This window comes from Oratosquilla oratoria, chromosome 28 (genome assembly GCF_046742065.1).
Source record: "Oratosquilla oratoria isolate Oo_2021 chromosome 28, ASM4674206v1, whole genome shotgun sequence".
Lineage (NCBI taxonomy): Eukaryota > Metazoa > Arthropoda > Malacostraca > Stomatopoda > Squillidae > Oratosquilla > Oratosquilla oratoria.
Window position 1 is genome coordinate 577,809 of NC_134804.1, and position 26,113 is coordinate 603,921.

The following is a 26,113-nucleotide window of genomic DNA, read 5'->3' on the forward strand; positions in this document are numbered from 1 at the left end:
GTCAGGAGGGCTGTGTTCCGAATTTTGGGCAGTGTCCATTTGCATTTCTTCAGGGGGACCCAGTCAACAGCTTTGTGAAAGGGGTTTTCCATCCACTGGGCACTTTCATTGGAGTAGGTGACTTTTAGTCTTTTTTGCCGGTGAGGTTCATCAGGGTGTCTTGGGGACACGTCTTCTTTGTCCTCGCTGGAGGAGATGCTCCTGTGTTAAAAATATTCTTCTATGTTCTGTAAGTCAAAGGGATGCACATTTCACTATCACTCACATGGCATTTGTGTAGCTGACCAGTTCCGATTTGTAACACACGAAGGCGTAAATCACTGCACTTCATTGCGTGGGGGAGATATCTTGTAGATTTTTAAATTGATGGTCTAAGACCATACTGGCAGAGGAACGATGTGCAAGGCTCTTGTGTGACCTGCTGTGTGTGTGACTTCAGATTAGCAGATCTCCCCTTATATACCATCACATGTAAAGCAAGTAACATCTTACCTTACCTTACCAAGGTGCCATGTCTCTGACGTCAGCAACCATGGAACTCCATCTTTCCCGATCTTAAGCCAATCTCGTTAGGTCTTGAACTTTCGAGAATAGCCAATTAACATTATAAAGTCTTTAATAACTTGCTTTGACTGCAGAATTACTGCAGGTAACAAATAAATACATTTTATGTCCAATCAATTACATATTCATTTATAGTTTCCAAATCATTTTGATACAATAATGTGGGGGATTTTGTCCAGTCCGCTCACTTTTGTGGAGGGATTCTGTCCAGGAGGGATATTGTCTGGAGGTATTTTGTCCGGGGGGATTGTGTCCGGGAGGGATTACGTCCCGGATCCGTCGAGACATAACTAGGTAAATATCATAGTTATGTCTCTACTCAATGATTGCACCATAACTAAGACAAGACTTATGTCCATAGATAGGATATTTTATATATTCAGGGCCTGGGTGTTACAAACTTAGGCCAAGAGTTCAGCAATTGTCTGCTAGATGACTGTGGGATGCATGCTAACTTGTTTCCCCTCCCCCCCAAATATTTGGAATATTTCACTGTTTTTCTGCCCAGAACAACCATCATTATGCCACCCAAAGGTAAGTCTGGTAATAAAAGAGTGTCAATGTTAGTATTGGCCAGAATTTTGAGCTCATTGAAAAGTTAGTGTCTGGCATTTCTGTCTCCTGTATTTATATTTACCTAATTATAGTATATAGGAAAGGAGCAGTACTCATTGGGTCCCATCTCCTATTCTCTAATTTTCTAACATACCTATATTTGAAATCATGTATTATTTGAGCTTGGGATACATCACCTTATAAGCCATTCCAAATATAAATGTATGTATATGGAAAACTGTTTCTTCATGTACTTTAGTCATGTGGTCTTTCTTAATTTACCTCTATGACCTCTTAAACCCCTCTCATTTTTAATCAGATCTCTTCTGTCAATGCAATTTATTCCCATTAGTGACCTGAATACTGAAATCATATAACAGCTTTCTATTCAATCTTTTAAAGTTGGCAGACCCAGTACTTTTAATCTTTCCTCATATGGTTCATCTGCTAGGCTGGGGACCAGTTTGGTTGCTGCCTTTTGTATTCTCCTAATCTTGCTCACATCCTTCACTCTGTGTGGGGACCATAATACTGATCCATATTCCAGTATTGGAAGAATCAAGATATTGATGAGATTTTTTCATTATCTCTTTATCCATATCGTAGAATGCCACTTTAATATTCTGCAGTAGTCCATATGTCTCACCTACAATCTTATTGATATGTTTGTCAGGAGGCAAGTTGTCTTTTACCAACACTCCTAAGTCTTTCTCCTCATTTGCTTTTGATTTCACTTTTGCCATGATTGTCTATTTCCAGTACTTTGCATTTTTTGGCATTGAACTTCATTTCTCATTCTTGGCTCCATGCAAAAATAGTGTCTAGATCTTTTTTTCAATAGTCTACCATCATTTTTCACCACTCTCATTGTAAGGCCAGGGATTTAATTAAGTATCATTTTTAGTTTATTTTCTTTTTCTTTGACAAAGGTTCTACATGTGAGATTACATGTAAGCATGAGTGACATTACATCTCTCACTCCACCCCTCTATTACATCATGAGGACATATTTGTATGTAAGTATACACTAGGAACCTTAAATTTAGGTGAAGGGAAAAATCCCCACCCTCCAATTCAGGATTCCATTAGAGGATTATTTTTAGGAATTTTTAGCACATAAACATTCCATCACAAAATGGAAGTAGTGGAACCTTGACTTGTATTACGAATAGGCCCGTAGCAAGGAATTAAGTTTTGAGGAGCTAATCATGCATGTACTATGCCCACACACACACACACAGGTGGGACACCACGGGCATAGCTCCCCTTCCCGCAAAATACAACTAGGTAAATACACACACACACATATATATATACGTATATATATATATATACACAGTGCTCGACAAAAGTTTAGGCCAGGTGAGCAGGGGCGGATTAAACTTATGTCTAAAAAAGAATGGCATAGATGAGGGCGATTTAATTTAGTCACAAGTTTGGGCCGGCTGCATGACATCATTGCATCCCTCGAATTTCCCACTCACTGTAGCAAGAGAATTTTGTTGTTGTGTTCTTCTGACTTACACCATTTTGGGATTTTTTTTATTTATTTATTCATTTTTTTATTATTATTATTATTGTTTTTTATTTAAAGCTTGGGAGTGTTTGTGGTCTTATTATGGGGAAAGTGAGGCAGTTATTGTCTGAAACTATTGCCCAGATTATCGCTCTCAAAAAGGCCAGTAAGCAAACTAAGGAAATAGCTGACCAACTTAAAATAAGTGATTGCGTTGTGAGGCGTTACATTACAAGGTGGAGGGAGGGTGTGATTCCATACCAACCCAGAAAGAGCAGTATGGGAGGCCTCATAAGATCTCTAGGCATCTTGATAACATTGTTAAGAGAGACCTAGAGAAGACTCCTCATCTTTCAGCCAGTAAAATTAAGGAAAATATTAGTGGTCTGTTCAGTGAAGTGTCTGTACATACTGTTAGTATACATGTTCATGAGCTCGGTTACACAAGACACCATCCCATCAAGGAATCGATTCTCACCCATGTGCAGAAGGTTCGTAGGGGAAGAGTGGTAATGTATATTGGAAGTGTGGCAGAGACCCCCTTGACCCACGCTACCTTTGTGGAACCGTGAAACACCCCAGTTCATTAATGGTATGGGGTTGTTTCTCAGGCAGGGGCTTGGGGAGGCTTGTTGTGTTGCCTGCCAACATTAAATAAACCAGTACATTTATTATGAGCTGCTAAATGAACATCTGGAGGAGAGCTTTGAGTTAACAGGTGGAAGTGTGTCCTAACAGGGTAGTGCCCCCTGCCACACTGCCAAATCTGTTATAACCTGGCTTAAAGACTGTGAGATTAAGTTCATTGAGGATTGGCCCAGAAACAGTCCAGATTTAAACCCAATTGAGAATCTTTGGCAGGTGGTTAAACACAGGTTACAAGGAAAGGACATCAGCACTCTCCCCAAGCTGGAGAAGGAAATTAGGGCTTGTTGGGATGCTATACCTACCCAGAAGCTACATGATCTTGCTATGTCCATGCCACAATGCCTGAGGGATGTCAAGAAATGCAAAGGATGCCCAACAAAGTATTAAGGGTAAGATTAATATTTTTTATAAAACTTTTATCATGCTACAACTTGTCTGACACACACCTGGCCTAAACTTTTGTTGAGCACTGTATATATATATATCATATATATATATTATATATATTATATATATATATATATATATATATATATGTGTGTATATATACACATAGACATCATTATTTGGATTGACATTATTACCTTATTGACGTCTATGATATATATTATATGGGAAGGAAGCTATGCTCGTGGTGACCTTTGTGTCTTTCAGCATCAAATTTTTTCTTAAAATCTTGAATAGAATTTGCACACACAGTTCTTTATCTAAGTTATTCAAGATATCCAGCACTCTGTGTGGGAAGCTTTTTTTTTTTTTTCCCCGAATCTCTTCCATAGTTATCCTTTTTGAGTTTCTTTCCATGACCTCTTGTTTTTCCATTGTCATTTTATGGTAAATCATTCTTATCAAGGATTTTCATTCCTTTCATGATTCTATAGATTGTCAGTAGATCACCTCTTTCTCTTCTCTGCTCCAGTGTTGGTAGTTCCAATCTGGATAATCTTTGTTCGTATGTTAATTTGGAAAGAGCTAGTGCTAACTTTGTTGTTGCTCTCTGTATTCTTTCTAATTTCCTTATATTCTTTTTTGTACTGGGTGTCCATAGTGTTGCCACATTTTCCAGTTTTGGTCTAATCAATGTAACTAATATTTTTTGAATGATTTCTTCATCCAAATAGTCAAATGCCATTTTCATTGACCTTAATAGGTTGAAGGTTTCTCCAACAATTTTGTTTATATGTTTATCCGGTGTCCTGTCCTTGGTGATTATTAGTCCAAGGTCTCTTTCCGAGTACACTTTTTTATTTCCTCACCAATTTTATAATTTTTGAAATTCTGTTTTTACTTTTTCCAACTACATTATACTACATTTCTTGATATTGAAGTTCACTTCCCACTTATAAGTCCATTTCCAGATTTTGTCCAGGTCTGATTGTAATGAATCACAGTCCCCCTCTGTTCTTACTTTATTATTTTTGCATCATCTGCGAAGAAATTCATATAACACTCAACTCCTTCATGCCATTTGTCTTTAATTACTACCCTCATTTTTCTCCCAGTCAGGAAGTCTTCCATCCATTCTAATAATTTACCTCCGATGCCACATACTGATTCTATTTTTCTTTTTAATTTCTTGTGTGGTACCTTATCAAATATTTTTTGTAGGTCTAGATAGGCACAATCTGCCCATCCATCCCTCTCTTGTACTATATCTGTTAGTCTCAAATAGAAGCAGATCAGGTTTGTTGTACATGATCTTCCTTGTCTAAATCCAAATTTATTTGAGTTCAGTATAGTTTTTTCTTCCAGGTGTTTAACCCATCTACTTTTGATCACTTTTTTACATATTTTTGCTACTGTGCTTGTTAGGGAGATGGTCTGTAGTTAGTTGGACTTTCCTTGTTTCCTCCTTTATACAGTAAAAGCTCTTTTATCTGTTATTCTCATATCCGGCTCCTTATAACCGGCATATTATTCACGAGGAAATAACAATTTTGTATAAAAATGTAAAAATTCGAAAAAAATAAAATTTAAAATTCCCACGCCACTCCTGCCACCGCCAGAGGTAGCGCGCATCTTTCCCGCCATCTCCCACAAATCCCGCTGCTCCATCAGGCCCAGTGCCCACTGTAATAAGACACCTGATATTAAGCGTGCGACTGTCTATTAGCAACTCTCTCAACACACAAACACATACTGACAGCAAAGGAAGGCAGTGATGGCTGAGTTGTTGTTGTTGTCGTTCCCTAGACTGTCCGAGCAGTCCCGTCTTCCCAAGGAATGCCATAGCCGAAACTGGGTTTTCCCACAAATCCTTTATAGAGTATATGTTGTGTTGTTTGTGTGCATGATTGTGTATAATGCAGTCTTCCATTATGTGTTGTATGGTATGGGGTGAAGTGTTACATCCTGGGCAGCTGTTCACAACACAGTCATCCAGCCTCTTCTGGTAGCTTAGAAGTGCTGGGTGGTGACCGCACCGCAGTCTGGCCAAATGGACTCTGTCCTTTCGTGGGAGAGAGGATTCAGAAGGGTGGATATCAGGGGGTCTGGCATGCAGCAGTGTGTTGTCTTTCAGTGTGTTAATGGAGCGGTGAGTGATATGATTATGAATATGTTTCCGGAGGCTGGTATTTGGTGGTTGTGGAGGAAGAGAAGAGAGTATCTGTGCGTGATACCGGTCTTTGGGTGTTGTTTTAATGTTTCTTGGTTTGTGTGGGTGTTCTGCTATGTAGTGTAGTGGGTGTGATGTGTTTGTGGTGGCTGCGGCAAGTGTTTGTGTGCCTCTCATGTCGAGGTGGTCCTTGACTTTTAGGACTTTTGTTTCATGGTGTAAATGGTCTGTAGGTGTTGTATTTGTGCAGCCTGTAATTGTTTTTAGGGCTTTGTTTTGTATGATTTGAAGGGTGTTGTGGTGTGTTTCACTGAGATTAGGAGCCCATGCAGGACTCGCATAATTCAACACTGAGCGTATGCATTGTTTGTATATTGTTATATTAGTTGTTGTTTTTTTGTCTAAATGTTGTTCCAGTGAGTGACTTAAGTCTGGGTGTGCATTTGTTTTTTATGTTTGTGATGTGTTGTTTGAAAGACATGGATGTATCATATGTTACACCAAGAATTTTCGGTGTGTTTGTGTGTGGTATTAGAGTGTTGTTGATGTAGAGATGAGGTATGTATTTGTGTTCTTTTGTCCAGTTGGTGAGAAGTGTTGCTGTAGATTTGGTTGGAGCTATTTTGAGTCTGTTTGTGATGAACCATGTGTTGAGTGTGTCAAGGTATGGCTGGATTGTTTCTGCAGCTTTGTCTGTGTTACGATGTGTGCATGTGATTGTTATGTCATCTGCGTAGGAAGAGATTTGTATTTCTGAGGTGTCTGGCGTGGGTAAGTCATGCATGTATAGATTAAATAGTGTGGGGGATGGAACTGAGCCCTATGGTACTCCGTTCTTAATGTTTCTGATGTGCGATGATTGGCCATTATATGACACGTAAGCATTCCTACCTGCCAGATAATTGGCCAGCCATCTTTTGGTGTTATTGTGCATGTCTGTGTTATATATTTTATTTGTTAGGTTGTGGCGGGGGATAGCATCAAAAGCTTTACTAATGTCTAATGTTATAAGAAGTGTTCTTTGGTGGGGCCTATCTGAATTGATGCCATCTAAAATTCTTTGTGTGAGGTTTGTCAGAAGAGTGTTTGTGGAGTGTAGTGGCCTAAAACCGTGTTGTGAGTCAGCAAGGAGAATATGTTGTGTGACAAGTTTAAGAATTAGGCATTCAATGACTTTAGAGGGGGTGCAGAGAAGTGTGATTGGACGGTGCGATGTTGGGATTGTTGGGTCTATGTTCGGTTTTGGAATGGTGATTATTTTACCATGCTTCCAGATGTCGGGTATAGTGTTGTGTGAAAAGCTGTAGTTTGCAATGTTTGTGAGTGCGTGTATACCTTGTGGTCCAATGTGTTTTAGGTGGATGTTACTTATGTTATCAGGGCCACAGGCAGATGAGTGCTTGAGACTATGTATTATGAATTTTGTCTGACTGTCTATGAAGGGTGTATAGTTTGAGTCTGTGGGAAAGTCTTTCTTACATCGAATGGTGCGTCGGTCGTCAGGGTGAGAAGTGAGATGGCTTGTCTGTGCAAAATGACGTATGAGTGCGTTTGCTTGTTGTCTGTTTGAGGGTAGATTATCTGTTGTTGTGATTATTGCTGCGTGAGAGCGTGTAGTGTTACTGTTGGATAGTGTAATGCTGTTGAGTGTTTTGTACAATTTGCTGGTGTTTGTTTTGTGATCAAGTGTATTGATAAAGTTTTGCCAATTTTGTGTTTTTTGTTCATGTATTTTATTGGCAATCACAGTGTTTAGTGTTTGTATTTGGTCTGCTATGTTTTGAGGGATAGGTGTGGGGGTATCGTGTTTAAGTGTGTCACGTTGTCTGATGAGGCCTTGGATTTCTGGTGTGAAGTTGGGGTTGTGTGATTTTCTGTTGCCTCTAGGGATGTATCTTTTGTCTGCATTTTGTATGATTGTATGAGAGAGACAAACATTCTAAACAAAGAGACATACATGATTTCATGAAAATAAATAAAGATAAATATATATGAATATACTGGTAAATAAATAAACAACAAAAGTGAAGCCATTGAATGAATTTTATTTAAGTACTCTATGAATAAAGGCAATAAATGTATTTTTTTAATATCCCTTCTCATAACCGGTGTGATGGCTGAGTTGAAGGATATGCTTAGTAGTGCTAAGCTTAGCATCACTGATGAAGTTCTTCAGGAGTGGATGGAGGTCGACAATGACAAAGCTATCACCCCCACACTAACTGACGACGAAATCATTCAGGCAGTGATTGAGGAGAAGCATGGTAAGGAAACAGAGGCTGATAGTGAAGAGGAAGATGACCCAGAGCCAAGAGTAACGTGGAAGGATGCCGCTAAATGACTGTCAACATTTATCAAGTTTGCGGAGCAGTGCACCTACATGGGGACTCATGACGTGATGTCTCTTCACTGTCTTCAAAATGAATTTTTAATGCAGAGAGACAAACATTCTAAACAAAGAGACATACATGATTTCATGAAAATAAAGATAAATATATATGAATATACTGGTAAATAAATAAACAACAAAAGTGAAGCCATTGAATGAATTTTATTTAAGTACTCTATGAATAAAGGCAATAAATGTATTTTTTTAATATCCCTTCTCATAACCGGGATTTCCCCTTTCCGGCACGTCTTTGGTCCCACTCGTTCCAGTTAAAAGAGCTTATACTGTATACTGGTACAATATTCGCATTTTTCCAGTTTTGTGGTACCTTTCCTTCTTTGAGTGAGCATCTGATTATATTGTATATTTTATGTTAACTCCTCTACGCATTCTTTCAGTATCCAATTTGCAATTCAACTGGACCATGTGATTTTCTGACATCAAGGTTTTTTTATTTGGTCACTGACTTCCTCCTTCGTTACAGTTATTTCCTTCATTGGGGGGGATTTCTGTCTATATTCCTTCACAGTTAGGTGAGTTCTCAATTGTGAATACCGATTTGAAATGATTGCTCATAATTTCTGCCATTTCTTGTTTTTCTGTATATTCATGACTTCCTTGGTGCAGCTTTTCTATTTCTTGTTTGTTTTTTAGTTTACCATTCACATATCTGTAAAATAGTTTAGGTTGTTCCTTGCATTTTTCTATTATCTATTTTTCATATGTGTGTGTGTGTGTGTGTATCATCTTTTACAATGCAATTTCAGAAATTAATAGAAAAATATATTTCATCCCTTATAGTTCACCCTTTACACTTCAAACAAGTGAGGCCTGGGAGATGAATAGAGAAAAGTTGTGTGGATTAATAGAAATGAGATGTCTGAGGGCTATGTGTGGAGATACAAAACATAACACAGTAACAGAAGATTTAAGAGTAACAATGAAAATGGAAAAGCAGAAGTAGTTTGGTCATGTTATGAATCAATCTGTTGCCTTGGTCTCTCTTGCTCTTGCAGAAGACTTTCAACCTTCAGGTAACTGGAAACAACTTCTAGACAGGTCCACAAGTCACTCAGGGGAATATATTGTCATAGTTTAGGAATTGTTAGTGTAGGGCATGAAGATGGTTGAAGGGAAATACACATAAAGAATTCATTAATCAGTGGTGCTGAGTGCGAGACCAAAGAACAGGCTAAGGGAAGTGTGCAGATGAGGTGAATAAAACCACAAGAGATCATAGTCAGGATTTTGAACAATTGAAAATGCGAATGGATGACTTAGTTGGAGAAGAACATATTTCCAAAGGTGATGGCCTGTTCATGAGAAGGACCTTGGGTGACTCAACAGTACTGGTGTGGAAGAAATTAGAAATCTTTTTCACATGATTTAAGCAAGAGTGAGAGGGGCAAGTATTAATAGCATGAAAATAGCGAGGATGTCACTTTCTCATGCCTAGTCACCTAATCATACTGGTAATGGCATAAAAATTAAGATGAAATTTAAGTTCTCTGTTTCCTTTTGTGAAAAGTTTCAATTCTCTCAAAAAGCTCTATATCAACAACATTTTCAGTTTCTTTCACAAGCTCCAATTGACGAGGAAATGGAGGTACTGATGAAGAACAGGTGGCAGAGGACACTGGAATCCTTTCTGGTGTTCCTTGGTGTGAAGTAAGGGTTGACACATGTGACCTATGCCTTGGATCTGCTTGTGTAAAATAAGATGGGGAGTTAGGAAGGGGACTAAGCAACCAATCCTTCACAGGATTATAAAAATTTTGCTGTCTACCTATACCATGTTTATGGCGAGTTGGTAAAGTAATCTTCCTAAGACAGTTAGAGCAGTGATAATTTCCTCTGTGTTCCTTTCTGAAAACTCTCACAAGGTGCTTAGTACAACAAAAACAGCAATGATCTTGTACTTCAGTTTGCATACCCTCGAAGTCTTCCACAACTTCACACTCATTTGCTTCCAAAATTCTATCAATTTTATCTCCAGCATCCTGTAAATCCTTATGAAATTTTGGACTATGCATTCCTTGGGAATTCTGTGTATCACATTTGCACTTAACATGCCCAACCAAGCACTGGATGGAAATAGCAGGAGGAACTGCAACAGGTGCTTGTGAGGGTAGAGTGTGTATGTGGTAATGGTTAAGGTGCTGATTCCCATAGGAGTGAAAGTCATCTCTGTAGCCCTTAAAGGAATCTAATGATGAAGGGGATGAAAAATGTGGAGCTTCAGGGGTGAAAGAGCAGGAAGGTATGTCTTTTGGTTTTTCTTGTTGAACCTCTCCATCATCTGTGCTTGGGCAGAATTCTGCAAAACCACGTCCACGATTGTAGAAACCTGACTTTTTCTTGTAAATCTTGTCCATCTTGAACACACCTGGCTGAAAGAGATATCACAGTAGTATATTAATTGTAAAAAATATACATGCACATTCAAATTATCATAACAAATCTTCTCCTCAATATGAACATAGTAAAATTTGTATGAGCAAAATTTAACCCTAACAGGAGGTGGGTTTCCTTGAGTAGATAAACAAATTACTTCTATATACAAACTATGTACAATAAAAATATTGAAACTTATTTCCTGATGATACCAAGTAAACAGTATATGAGGAGTACTACATTAATACTGGAAAAAGCAAAGAGTGGAAATTGAAATTCAACACAAACGCCATATCTTGGAAATTGGCCAAACCATAAAGAGACCATCAAGGAGTAAAATGGGAGATCAATTAATCAGTGAATCTATTAGTTGAGATCTCTCTTGCAACAGACCTACAACTTGCAGGTAACCATCAACAGCCAACAGAATGACCCACAAGAAGAAATATTGTGTTGTTGTTTGGGTAAGACTATGGTGGAGCAGTACAAAATGAGGTACTTAACACCTTCTGTATGATGATGCCTCAGTAGGCATCATGAGGAGCTAGTGGGTATATGAGGATGCCTCCATTGATGTCTTGATTATATTTATTTTGTAGTTGTAACTGAGTGACCCCCATATTCTGTGAACTGGCTTGATCATATTTTCTGTGGTTATTAATATTCATAGTGAAAGAGAATGAGTAATACAGCTGTAAACTATATTTTATAACACAAGTATTGTGGTGCATCATCAAATCATCTTAAACAAGGCAGTTGATGCTGCCAGTGAGACTGAGACTTGTATTGAAGAGGTTAATGTCTTCTGTGTATTGGTTTCATCTGGGGCAGTTTGTTCCTCTGGCTAGGCCTATTTCATGCTAGTACTGTCTCAGTGATAGATGGTAATTTGTACAGTCATGCCAGTGTGGCTTCTGCTTCTCTTGGAAGGGATTTTTCTGTAAGGCTGTCTAAAGAGTTTTCATTGAGTAGGGAGTTTGGTGGACAGCATTGGACTGATTATTTTGTAACATGGATGTGAATATATTTTTGTATGTGTCACATGATAATGGTACATACATTCATATACCTAAGGATTTTCCCTCTTACAATGGAGCCAACCAAACAACAAAGGCATAAAACCACTCTCACCCATTCCATCCCCACATACTCCACTCCCATCCACCCCCTCAGTGACCCTCCCTCTCTGTCCCTTTATGCAGAAATGGAGAAGATGGGGAGAAATCCCTTCAGGCTGTGTCAATTTATTTTTCACACATACCTCCCATCCTCACCCACTTCTGTCCTTCCTCAACAGACATTCCCCTCTTTCTCAACACTCCTTTTACCCTATCCATCCATCTCATCCTTGGTTGCCCCCTCACATTCACTCCTTCCTTCCACACCTCTTTCACTAATCTTTCTTCACTCATCCTTTCCATGTGTCCAAACCATCCCAATACTCTTTCATCAACCCTATCTCCCAACTCCCTTTCCACTCCCATTCTTCTACTCACCTCCTCATGTCTCACTCTATCCTGCCTAGTAACCCCTATCATACTTCTCAGGTGGGATGGGCAATGTTTCTTGTGTGACTGATAAATTAAAATCCAGTTCGTGAAATTAGTATAGCTGGCACAATGGAGAAAAGACAAAAGACTATTAAACGAACCAACAAAGAGAGGCCTGGATACAAGTAAGGTGAAATCTCCAAGAGGTGTCATCCCCAAAAAAACTTGTTTCATTAATACTCCAAGGATAAACCAAAGGTGGAAGAACAACAGTTTTTTAGGTTTTCAAAGAAATCCAGGAGAAATAGGTAAAAGCTTAGATATAGATAGAGAAGTTATAGTAATGCATTAAGAAATTGCGAAGTAAACGACTTAATGAAAGAAATCAGATTTAAAATTGGATTACTGAGCTGTACTTAACCCATTAACCTTAGATGACATGATGTGTTGTCATGGGATGGCATGACTCTAAATCAGGTGACATCAAAATATGCCATGAGGAATTGGATCACTACCTCCATGGCATCAAGGCGTGACATGGGGGGGATAAACATCGTAACTCAGGTGGCATAATATCATGCGCACGATGGGTGGCATGTGTTTTTTACATCGTAAATACTTGTTTTTGTGTTATTTTTTCCAAATAGACGGTACTTGATACTTGCATGGGATTAGTTTATAATTATGACGTAATAATGACGTAATGCCTACGTCACTCTCCTGTGGTGTATGGTTAGACATAAATTTCTCCAATTGATACCAAATGATACTTTCACAGGATTAGTCGATAATTGTGATGTAATTATGACGTAATAATAACATAAGCCCCGCGGGCAATCTCCTGTGGTGTATAATTATAAGTAAATTTCTTCAATTGATGCCAACTGATACTTTCCCGGGATTAGTCGATAATTATAATGTAATTATGACGGAAGCCAGGTGGGCAGTCTCCTATGGTGCATAATTATGCTGGATTGGGTGGTCAGCACAAAGTCACGGGTTCAATGACCTCGCCCATTATAAGTAAATTTCTTCAATTGATGTAAACTGATACTTTCCAGGGATTAGTCGATAATTATGATGTAATTATGACGGAAGCCAGGTGGGCAGTCTCCTGTGGTGCATAATTATGCTGGATTGGGTGGTCAGTGCAAAGTCACGGGTTCAATGGCCTCGCCCATTATGACGAAAACAATTTATGACATTTCATCTCGTGATTTGTGGTTTACACTTGCCGGTTTTGACCTAATTGGCCCAAATTCAACAATGATTGTGATTGGGGGACAAGGACACGTAGAGTCCCCTTATTGACCAGTAATATCTATAAAAGGTCAGTCAAGGCCTCCTTCCAGCATTAGGAACCGGCCAACTACAAGATGACAACTGCACCTGCTCGCCATCACCAGAACCTCAGCACTCAACCAGAACCTCAGCCCTAGTTATTACAATCTGTATCTCACACAAAACACCATCATTTCATAATTACACCACCATCAGACAAGACCGGACTGACGGCAATGGCGGTGGACTCATCACCCTGATCCACCATTCCATCTGTTTTGTGGACACAAGTGCCACAACCAAAATTCTCCTCCCTACCACAGATAACACAACAGAAACTCAATCCATTCGTATCCGCACAGGCAACAATTCAACACTAACAATAGTTAACATGTACATTCCCCCCCAATCATCCCCCACAGTTCCAAACACCTTCAGACCTCAACTCAGCCAACTAACCTCAATCCCCAACCTGATCATGGGTGGTGACTTCAACGCCAAGTCGTCTGCCTGGTTTGTCGACAACCCAGACACAGACAGAGGGCTTGATATACAGACTCAATTCGACTCATTGACTATCATGAACAACACGCATAATCATACACATATCCCATACCAAGCCCTCTACACTCCCTCCTCTCCTGATATCACCTTTTGCTCCCCCTGCCTAACCCCAACAACATCATGGAGAGTGGTCGGAGCCCTTGGTTCTGACCACCTTCCAATCATCATCACCACCAAAACAAGATGCACCCCAGCTGGCCACAGACACACTTACACCAATTACAAGAGAGCTAACTGGGAAGCCTTTACTGAAGAGACAGAACAACATTTTGAAACACTTAACAGTACACCAATCACAAACATAAACAATGCTGTGCACGCTTTTAATACAATCATACAAAACGCAGACAAGAGATACATCCCTAGAGGCAACAGAAAATCACACAACCCCAACTTCACACCAGAAATCCAAGGCCTCATCAGACAACGTGACACACTTAAACACGATACCCCCACACCTATCCCTCAAAACATAGCAGACCAAATACAAACACTAAACACTGTGATTGCCAATAAAATACATGAACAAAAAACACAAAATTGGCAAAACTTGATCAATACACTTGATCACAAAACAAACACCAGCAAATTGTACAAAACACTCAACAGCATCACACTATCCAACACTAACACTACACGCTCTCACGCAGCAATAATCACAACAACAGATAATCTACCCTCAAACAGACAACAAGCAAACGCACTCATACGTCATTTTGCACAGACGAGCCATCTTACATCTCACCCTGACGACCGACGCACCATTCGACGTAAGAAAGACTTCCCCACAGACTCAGACTATACACCCTTCATAGACAGTCAGACAAAACTCATAATGCATAATCTCAAGCACTCATCTGCCTGTGGCCCTGATAACATAAGCAACATCCACATAAAACACATTGGACCACAAGTCATTGAACGCCTAATACTTAAACTTGTCACACCATATATTCCCCTTGCTGACTCACAACACGGTTTTAGGCCACTACACTCCACAAACACTCTTCTGACAAACCTCACACAAAGAATTTTAGATGGCATCAATTCAGATAGGCCCCACCAAAGAACACTTCTTATAACATTGGACATTAGTAAAGCTTTTGATGCTATCCCCCGCCACAACCTAACAAATAAAATATATAACACAGACATGCACAATAACACCAAAAGATGGCTGGCCAATTATCTGGCAGGCAGGAATGCTCATGTGTCATATAATGGCCAATCATCGCACATCAGAAACATTAAGAACGGAGTACCACAGGGCTCAGTTCTATCCCCCACATTATTTAATCTATACATGCATGACTTACCCACGCCAGACACCTCAGAAATACAAATCTCTTCCTACGCAGACGACATAACAATCACATGCACACATCGTAACACAGACAAAGCTGCAGAAATAATCCAGCCTTACCTTGACACACTCAACACATGGTTCATCACAAACAGACTCAAAATAGCTCCAACCAAATCTACAGCAACACTTCTCACCAACTGGACAAAAGAACACAAATACATACCTCATCTCTACATCAACAACACTCTAATACCACACACAAACACACCGAAAATTCTTGGTGTAACATACGATACATCCATGTCTTTCAAACAACACCTCACAAACATAAAAAACAAATGCACACCTAGACTTAACGCACTTAAGTCAATCACTGGAACAACATTTGGACAAAACAAAGAAACTAATATAACAATATACAAACAATGCATACGCTCAGTGATGAATTATGCGAGTCCTGCATGGGCTCCTAATCTCAGTGAGACACACCACAACATCCTTCAAATCATACAAAACAAAGCCCTAAAAACAATTACAGGCTGCACAAATACATCACCTACAGACCATTTACACCATGAAACAAAAGTCCTCAAAGTCAAGGACCACCTCGACATGAGAGGCACACAAACACTTGCTGCAGCCACCACAAACACATCACACCCGCTACACTACATAGCAGAACACCCACACACACCAAGAAACATTAAAACTACACCCAAAGACCTTTATTACACACAGATACTCTCTTCTCTTCCTCCACAACCACCAAATACCAGCCTCCGGAAACATATTCATAATCATATCACTCACCGCTCCATTAACACACTGAAAGACAACACACTGCTGCATGCCAGACCCCCTGATATCCACCCTTCTGAATCCTCTCTCCCACGAAAGGACAGAGTCCACTTGGCCAGACTGCGATGCGGTCACCACCCAGCACTTCTAAGCTACCAGAAGAGGCTGGACGACCGTGTTGTGAACAGCTGCCCAGGATGTAACACTTCACCCCATACCATACAACACATAATGGAAGACTGCATTATACACAATCATGCACGCAAACAACACAACATACACTCTATAAAGGATTTGTGGGAAAACCCAGTTTCGGCTGTGGCCTTCCTTGGGGAGACGGGACTGCTCGGACAGACAGTCTAGGGAACGACAACAACAACAACAACAACCTCAGCCCTCAACCTCAAGGCAGGATCCTGACTATGAGGAAGATAGTCTGGATGAATCTACAGATTTGTCGCAGTGCAAATCCAGTGACGAACTTGAGATGGACTTCATAAGTACCATGGATACATCCATAGACAGTGACAAGCCCCTCTCAAGTGTGAGGGACAGGGACTGGACAAGGAACGCTACAGGGACAACAGGTTTGACGTGGTCCAAGCAAGAAAATTTCGTCAGGAGGTATGGATTCACGGGCAAGACCGGCATCACCGAGGACCTCGACGAATCCTCGTCTGTCATGGACGTCTACAAGGCCTTCATGACAGACGAACTTATTTCCCACATTGTTGAGGAGACCAACCGGTATGTAGAGTTGATACAGCCAACATTATTCATGTGTTTTCTTATACTCAAACAGAAAAGGTGAGCACAGTATTTACTTGAGCTATTTCCCTGCTCTTATTTGTTTATAGGTATGCCGGGATATCTCCCAAAGGGCGTGGTTCCAGGTGGCAGCCGGTCACATGTGCAGAACTGCACCTGTATCTTGCCTTGAGGCTCATGATGGGCCTCAACATAAAGCCCAGGCTCCAAGACTACTGGTCAACGGACCGAATTTTTCACCAGTCATTGTTCGGAGACACGATGCCCAGAACGAGATTTGAGCAAATCTCGGCCAATCTTCATTTTTGTAACAAAGAAGACGAAAATGAGGAGGATAGGCTTTGGAAGCTGAGGCCGGTCATAGACATGCTCGACTACAGGTTTTCATCGGTATATGTGCCTGTGGAAGTTCAGGGGCCGCCTCAGCTTCCAAATGTTCAATCCAAGTAAACGTGCTCGTTTTGGGTTCAAGGTATGTATACAATACATAAATTGTAAATGTATACTTTCAGCATACGACTACACTACACCATGAATTATTATTATTCTTATTCTACAGGTGTACAAGCTGTTGGAGAGCTCGGGGCCTGCCACTGGATACATTGCCACCTTCAGGATTTATTCAGGGAAGGACAAAGGTCAACTTCCCTCTTCACAGAAGGCAGTGGTGGACCTCATGGAGGCTGGGGACCTTTTCGACAAGGGGTATATTGTCTACGTTGACAACTGGTACACATCTCCTTCCTTGTTCCACTATCTTCAGGCCCGGAGGACTGGAGCCGTCAGAACCATGAAGATAAACTGGCGCCATATGCCTGCAGACCTCAGCGTGGAAAAGAGAGGGGATGTGGACTATCAGTCAAATGCCACAGGGATGTTGTGCTTGCAATGGAAAGACAAAAGGACGGTCACCATGCTAAGCACAGTCCACTCATCCGGCATGGTTGATGTGCAGAGCTGTGGAAAGGTGATCCAGAAGCCCCAGTGTATTGCGGACTACACGAAGCATATGAAGGGTGTCGATCTGAGCGACCAGCTGGCCAGGTCGTACCCTTCTGTCAAGCAATGGAAGAAGTGGTATAAGAAACTCTTTTTTTTCCTGATGACATGACAATAGTCAATTGTCATGCCATATGGAAAAAAAACTGGGCCACATGGGGGATCATTACCACTTCCACCGGACCCTGGCAAATGCCATACTCGGTGAGTATGTCGGGCTTCTGGAGCCCTACAAACAGCAAGGCAGCCCATCTCCCATGCCCTTTCCCTCAAGACTGCATGGGAAGACTTCCCATGCAGTTACGAAGACAGAGGGGGGCAAATACCGCAGGTGTTTTTTGTGCTACCATGACGGTAAGAGGAAGATGACCTGCACTATGTGCAGGGTGTGCAAGAAGTCACTCTGCACGTATGGTTATTTTCAAAAGTACCATGAGGAAAAAAAATTGTAAGTATTTATCGGGTCATCTTTCTCTCCCACCTCTATCTTGGGTCAGAAGCAATGCAGCAAGACACAGTACCCCCTATTCCCTGTGGCTGTGGTCATGATGGATCAGAAGCAATGCAGCAAGACAGCAATATTTTTTGTGGTACTATGGTTCAGAAGCAATCCAGTAAGAACCAGCAAATTCCAATTGGGTCATTCCTCTCCCAATCTGGGTCAGAAGCAATGTAGCAAGACACCGCACACCTTATTTTCATTGTGTGTGTATATATATATTGTATATATATATTTTCAATATATGTGTTGGATATGGTCAGAAGCAATGTGGCAAGACACAGCACACTTTATTTTTTTGTATTTTTGTATATGTATATATATATATATATATATATATATATATTTTTTTTTTTTATGTTTTCATATTCTATATTTTTATATATAAAGGTGTAGGATATATTGCGTTTTCATACTTTCCAAAATCTTACAAAAAAAAATAATACATACAGTTTCTGTTGTATTATATATTGGCAACTTTCAAACACTGGTGGGAAAAAAAGGACATATTTTGAAAAAAAAAAAAAAAAAAAAAAAAAATCTAGTATCTAATTTTTTATAGCAAGGGCTAGCATGAAGAATATGAAAGCATTTCAGTGTCTCTCGTGACTACAGAGGAAAAAACTATACATATGTATAGGTGTTTTATAAAGTAATTTTTTTTATCATATTTTATAAAAAAAAAAAAACTGAAGAAAGTGTAAACTTTGAGCTCTCACAGAAAAATAAATCTCATTTTCAGTATGTATTGGTTTATAGCAAAGGGTAGCATGGACAACATGGAAAATTTTCTTTCATTGTGTGTGTATATATATTGTGTATATATATATATATATATTTTCTATATATGTGTTGGATATGGTCAGAAGCAATGTGGCAAGACACAGCACACTTTATTTTTATTTTGTGTTTTTGTATGTATATATATATATATATATATATATATTTGTATATTTTTATGTTTTTATATTTTTATATATACAGGTGTAGGATATGATATTGTGTTTTCATACTTAACAAAATCTTACAAAAAAATAATATATACAGTTTCTGTTGTATTATATATTGGCAACTTTCAAACACTGGTGGGAAAAAAAGGACATATTTTGAAAAAAAAAAAAAAAAAAAAAAAAATATTGTACCTAATTTTTTATATCAAGGGCTAGCATGAAGAATATGAAAGCATTTCAGTGTCTCTCATGACTACAGAGGAAAAACTATACATATGTATAGGTGTTTTATAAAGTAATTTTTTTATCATATTTTATAAAAAAAAAAACTGAAGAAAGTGTATACTTTGAGCTCTTACAGAAAAATAAATCTCATTTTCAGTATGTAATGCTTTATACCAAAGGGTAGCATGGACAACATGGAAAATTTTCTTCATCTTCCTTGACTACAGACATCAAACTATAATTTATGAGGGATATTGAAAACAAAATATATAAATGCACAAATTTGGTAAAAAAAAAAAAAAAAAAATCATAAAACACCAAAATGTTTGATCAAACACCAGAAAAATATTATGTCTATCCTCACGCGGTCAAGCCACATCAGATGACATTCAGATATAAGGGCCGGCACGAGGCCTACCATATCCAGTTTTTCGTATCTACACAAGCGGCTGGCATGAGTTGAATGGGTTAAGGAATTGATTACTTTGCATAAGAGTAATGAGCAAACAATTAAAGAATTAAGTGACCTAAAGAGCGAAATTGATATCCTCAAAAGAGAAAACGAAAGAATGAAAAATGAGGACAAAAATAAAAATGAAGAACTGAAAAAGGTCAAAGAGCAATTACAGGTAGTGACCGGAAAGGTGGAAGAGTCAATTAAAGAAACAGACCTCATTGAAATAAAAAAATCAATGGAAACAAGAACAGGAAAATAAAAAAATATCTTTTAGAGAAATAGTACAAAAGCAGATGGAGGAAAATACAAAAGAAACAGTTATGAAAGTAATTAAAGAAAAGGAAAATTGGGTGAGAGATACAGTTGACAAAGGTAAGTGCATTGTGGTCCATGGTATCCAGGAAAAAAATTATATGTATAAATACCAGAGAGAAAAGGAGGATAAGGAAATAGCTAAGGAAATTTTGAAATACAGGATGAAGGGCAAAATTTTGAAAAGGAAATTGACTAAATCCACAGGATAGGCAAATATTCAAAAGAAAAACAACATAGACCTCTGAAAATAAAACAATGAACTCAAATGATAACCGAGGAGGTATTATTGAAAGAGGAAAAATTGGCAAACAGCGAGAAATTCAAATATATATGGATAAAAAAGGAATTGAGTGATGAGGAAAAAGAGAAAGACAAGGCTCTCAGAATTGAAGAGAATGATGAAAATAAGAAAAGAAATGAGACAGAAAAAACGAGTTTTTTTTTTAGAGTGCTGGACTTGAGACTGAAAAAATGGTACATAAAAAAATGAAAAAAAAAAATGAAACTAAAAGTGGCATACACAAGTATCGATGGCATGATCTCTGGAATTAATGAACTAAACAACTATCTAGAAATAGAGAAACCTGGCATCATGGGATTTCTGGAGACAAAACTGAAAGGAAATATTAATATATCAACAAGTATAGGGGGACAAGGTCTATACAACCACTGGGCGAAAAATAGAACAGACAAGCATGGAGAAGGTGTCATGATATTGACCAAAAAGGGTCTAAATGTGACAAAGATTAATGAAGGCAAAGGTAATGTGGAATTATGATTAAAATTGTAAAAAGGATGAAAAGCAGAAAAATTGTAGCAGTGTATGTCCCACCAAAAACACAGGCTTGGTCTGATAGCGATCATTCTAAATTACTGGAAGACACAATGAATGAGCTAAATGAGTTAAGGAAAAAGGGTGGTAAAATAGTAATCATGGGTGATTTTAATCCAAAGGATATACTGTAATCTGGGAAAAAATGATAGTAAAAGGGGGAAAAGAGCTTTGGAGCAACATTCTACTGGATATGACCATTGAATACACCTCAACACAATGACTTAAGGAAAATTCTAGATATAGAAACAAAAAGGAACCATCTAAACTAGACTTAACATTAACTTCTGAACCAGATATTGTGAACAAAATGGAGTATAAAACACCAATTGGAAAGAGTGACCATATATTAATAGAGTTTGAATTAAATTAATAAAACAATGTACGAAGGAATGATAAACATTGAGAAGGAAGATTAATGTACAACAAAATGGATTTTGTAAAACTAAGAAAAAAATTCCAAAACACAAACTGGGATAAATTCTCCAATGAGGAAACAAAGATGGAAGACAAATGGAACATATTCAAAGAAAAGTATAAGGAAGGAATTGATAAATATGTACCAAAGAAGAAACAAAAAGAGATTTATATAAAATTTTGGTCTAACAAAAGGTGCAGTGAGGCTAAAAACAGGAGACAAAGCCTGGAAAAGATGGAAATGAGACAAAAAAAAAAAATCCAAATGGCAAACATATATAAAACTTAGGAACGAATATGTGAATATATGCAGGAAAGAAAAAAGAAGTTATGAAAAAGATATTATAGACAATTATAAGGATCAACCTAAACTCTTTTACAGATATATAAATTATTAATTAAAGGATAAACACAAAATTGTAAAACTGCGTGGAGATAAAGAATATATGTACGACACGGAAATGGCATAAGTTATGATCAGACATTTCAGGTCTGGTTTTACAACTGAGAGCTCACAAATTTGGGAAGAAGGACAACAAGAAAGTCTCCCTAAAATGAAAGAAATAAAGGTAACTCAGAAAGAAATAAGAGATCAAATAAAAAACCTAGATGGTAGGAAGTCACATGGACTGGATGAAATTGCAAATTGGATACTGAAAGAGTGTACAGACGAACTGACAAATGAATTATACAAGATAATAGACATTTCACTCAAAGAAGGAAAGATACCACAAGATTGGAGGGATGCAAACATAGTACCAATATTTAAAGGAGGAAACAAAGGAGATCCTACAAACATCAGACCAATATCCTTTACAAGCACAGTAGCAAAAATTTGCAAAAAAGTTATCAGAAACAAATGGACCAAACACTTGGAAGAAAATACAATAGTAAATCCTAATCAATTTGGCTTTAGAAGTGGAAGATCATGTACCACAAACTTAATATGCTTTTACTCAAGATTAATAAAGATAATACAAGAAAGAGATGGCTGGGTAGATTGTGCCTTCTTGGACTAGCAGAAGGCATTTGATAAAGTACCACATAAAAATTTACCGTATTTTTCGGACCATAAGGCGCGGGCAAAATCCTTAAAATCAGCCAAAATCGGTTGCAAAAAAAAAAATGCCTCGGACAGTGACGTACTATTTTGACACTTTCATAGCTAGCCTGCCGACGACCTAGCAAAAGTTACAACCAAGTTATAACCAAAATGCATGTATCTTGACAAGAAAATTGCGAAAACTTTGACAGTTTTCGAGTCCATGCCACCGCATTCATGGCTATGACATGATAGCGTCCACTACACAGACAGCCATTTTGCATTGGTCTAGTCTCGCTCCACTCAGACTGTAGTCATTTGGGTATTTTTTGTTTCGACCATGGGCACAATATGAAATTAATTATTAATTTTGTAAATTAAAATGTATCAACGTAATATGCAATTTTGTGGGAGGAAATGAAAATAAAAAATACCTTGCTACAAGCAAATATACTAATGAACGAAGTCGGTAGCATAGGATCGGGAAGCCAACGTCTCTCACGACGACGACAACGAGGACGAGCCGGATGACATTTAATTTGCAGGTAATGATTTATTAAACACAGGTTAGGTTAGGTTAGGTTAGACGAATTTATCACCCTTTCATTTCTTCGACGTCGGCATCTATCATAACAAACATGGCGTATCATTCGTCCGACACGACTTCGTTACTTACGAAATCTGTTTTAGCACCTTTTTTGTTTTTTATTTCTGCTCACAAAATTGCATATTATGTTGATACATTATAATTTACAAAATAATTAATTTTCTATTGCTATATTGCGCCCATGGTCGAAACTAAGAATTTACCTTCAGTTGTAATCTTGTTTTTTAAGTGAATCGAGAATTCCGGGAATAAAACTGCTAATGTTGCTACAATTCCCGTAACGTGTTTGTGTTGTTTTTAGGGGTATTGGCAGGGCAGACCGTCCATGGAGGTGGTCTGATTTCACTGACCAAATATATATATATATATATATATATATATATATATATATAATTTATTTTTGTAATTTTCCTAAATCCCAACCGATTTTTCTCATTCAACAACGAAAATGATCAGCTCTGAATGCACTCACATATGCATGATTATCCGATGACGAGACCAGGTGCTTCTTATGGTCAGGTGCGCCTTATGTAAGGACGGGGAATAGCAAATTACGGGTGCGCCTTATGGTCCGAAAAATACGGTAATAAGAAAAATTGAAATACATACATACATATACCAAAGGCCTTTTCCCCCTACATGGGAGAACCAAGAAGAAAAAGGCATAGAAACCACTCCCACCCATTCCATTTTCTATATATTCCACTCCTCTCCATCCACCTCCCTCCCTCTGATCTTGGTACCTCCTGGATGACAGGTCATCCCTGCATCCTGTCCATCGCCCTGGGTCAGAAGCAGTGTCAAAAGACAGCGACCCCCCTCTCTGTCCCTTCATCCCTTCGGGCTGCGTCAATTTTATTTTCTCATACATACTTCCTCACCCCCATCCCCCACCCACTCCCCCTCATGCATCACAGCATCATCTATGCACAACCCCTCTCCATTCACCCCTATCTTCTGTCCTCTCCCATCCTTCCTCCACAGACATTCCTCTCTTTTGTAATGCCCCTTTCACCCCATCCATCCATCTCATCTTAGGACACCCTCTCATATCCACTCCTTCCACCTCTGCCTTCCACACTTCTTTTACTAATCTTTCTTCACTTATTCTTTTCATGTGTCCAAACCATCCCAATACTCTTTCATCAACCCTATCTCCCAGTTCCCTTTCCACCCCTGATCTCCTCACCTCCTCATTTCTCACACTATCTAGCCTAGTAACCCCTACCACACTTCTCAGACATTTCATCTCAAACATATTCAAACTCCTTCTATCTTCCTCTCTCATGTTCCATGTTTCTGCCCTGTACAATGCTGTTGGCACAATCACTCCTTCATATAACCTCCTCTTAGCATCCATTCCCAGATGTCTATTTCTCATAACACTTTTTAATCCACCAAGGCATTTACTCGCTTCTCTCAATCTACATTCTACCTCCATCTCCACTCCTCCCTTTCCTGTCACATTCACACCCAAGTATCTGAAACTATCCACTTCCTCCAGTCTTTCACCCTTAATGCTCAGCTCCAGCCTACTGTCACTCTCTCCCCTTGTACATCTCATCACCTTACTTTTACCCACATTTATCTTCAGCTTCCCTCTTTCACACACCTTCTCAAACTCTCTCACTAACTTCCTCAATCCCTACTCTGATCCTGCTACAAGCGCAGTGTCATCAGCAAACAACAACTGGTTCACCTCCCACTTTTCTCCATTTTCTTTAATCATCTCCAACCCCTGACCCACTACCCTTGCATTCACCTCTCACACCACCCCATCCATGTAAAGATTGAACAGCCAGGGCAACATAATACATTCCTGACAAAGTCCCATCTTTACCTCAAACCATTCACTCTCTCCATTTCTAATCTTAACACTAGCTCTACTACTCTCGTAAAAACTCTTGTCTGCTCTTAACAGCTTTCCTCCTATCCCATATATCTGCAGTACCTCCCACAGTACCTTCCTGTCTACCCTGTCATAAGCCTTTTCCAGATCCATAAAAGCCCAAAACACATCCTTACCTTTTCCTATAGCTTTCTCACATATCTGTCTTACCACAAAAATCTGATCTACACAACCCCTACCTGTTCTAAACCCACACTGTTCCTCACCAATTACTCCCTCTGTTCCTCTCCTAATCCTCTCAATCAAGACCCTCCCATAAGCCTTCCTAACTACACTCAACAAGCTGATCCCTCTGAAACTACTACACTTACCCTTATCCCCCTTTCCCTTGTAAAGCGGAACTATACAGGCACTTCTCCAGTCCTACAGCTCTCTACCCTCTCTCAAACAAACATTAAACAACCTCACCAGCCAGTTCACCATCACTGTACCTCCTTTCCTCAGACATTCTGCATGGCATCCATCCAGACCAGGTGTCTTACCTGTTCTCATCATCTTAACAGCCTTGGAGGATGCTGTTAAGTGCCTTAAAGTGGAGAATCGAGTTCTCCGCTCGAAGGCCCATGATACGGAAGGCAATATTAGCGATGAGCATGGATGGAATACGGTGAGAAATAAGATGCGGAAAAGTGGAAAAAAGTCCTCACTAGCCCCACTGAAATGCAAAAACTCGTTTCAAGTGCTGGCAAATCTGCAGGAAGAAGGAACTAATGAAATCCAAGAGAAGAAGGAAAGGGCAGACGCTGGATCCCTGCCCACAGGTAAGATTTTGGTAGTAGGAGACAGTCAAGTAAGGTATTTAGACAGGGTTTTCTGCGACAAAGATAGGAAGCATAGGACGCAGGTGTGTTTCCCCAGCGCGGGCATAGGTGATGTTAGAGATAGGATTGAAGAGTGTCTAGTAGGGGAAGGTAAGGACCCAGTAGTTTGCTTAAGTGCCGGAGGAAATGATATAGGTAAGTTAGGGAGTGAGGAATTATTTGCGCGGTACCGAGATGCGCTAGACAAGATCAGAAATAGGGGAGGTGTTC

At 39.1% G+C, this 26,113-nt stretch overlaps 1 protein-coding gene across 15 annotated transcripts in view; it reads right to left on the reverse strand.

Annotated features, from left to right (window-relative positions):
- Positions 1-4,024: 4,024 nt before the first annotated feature.
- Positions 4,025-26,113, reverse strand: part of LOC143040212 (uncharacterized) — a 317,769-nt gene continuing 295,680 nt past the window's right edge. For all 15 annotated transcript variants that reach the window (XM_076210884.1, XM_076210881.1, XM_076210882.1 and 12 more), the window contains one exon: positions 4,025-10,619. In XM_076210884.1, the coding sequence (XP_076066999.1) occupies positions 9,729-10,619 (891 nt within the window). In that variant the 3' untranslated portion in view covers positions 4,025-9,728. The remainder of the gene's footprint in view (positions 10,620-26,113) is intronic.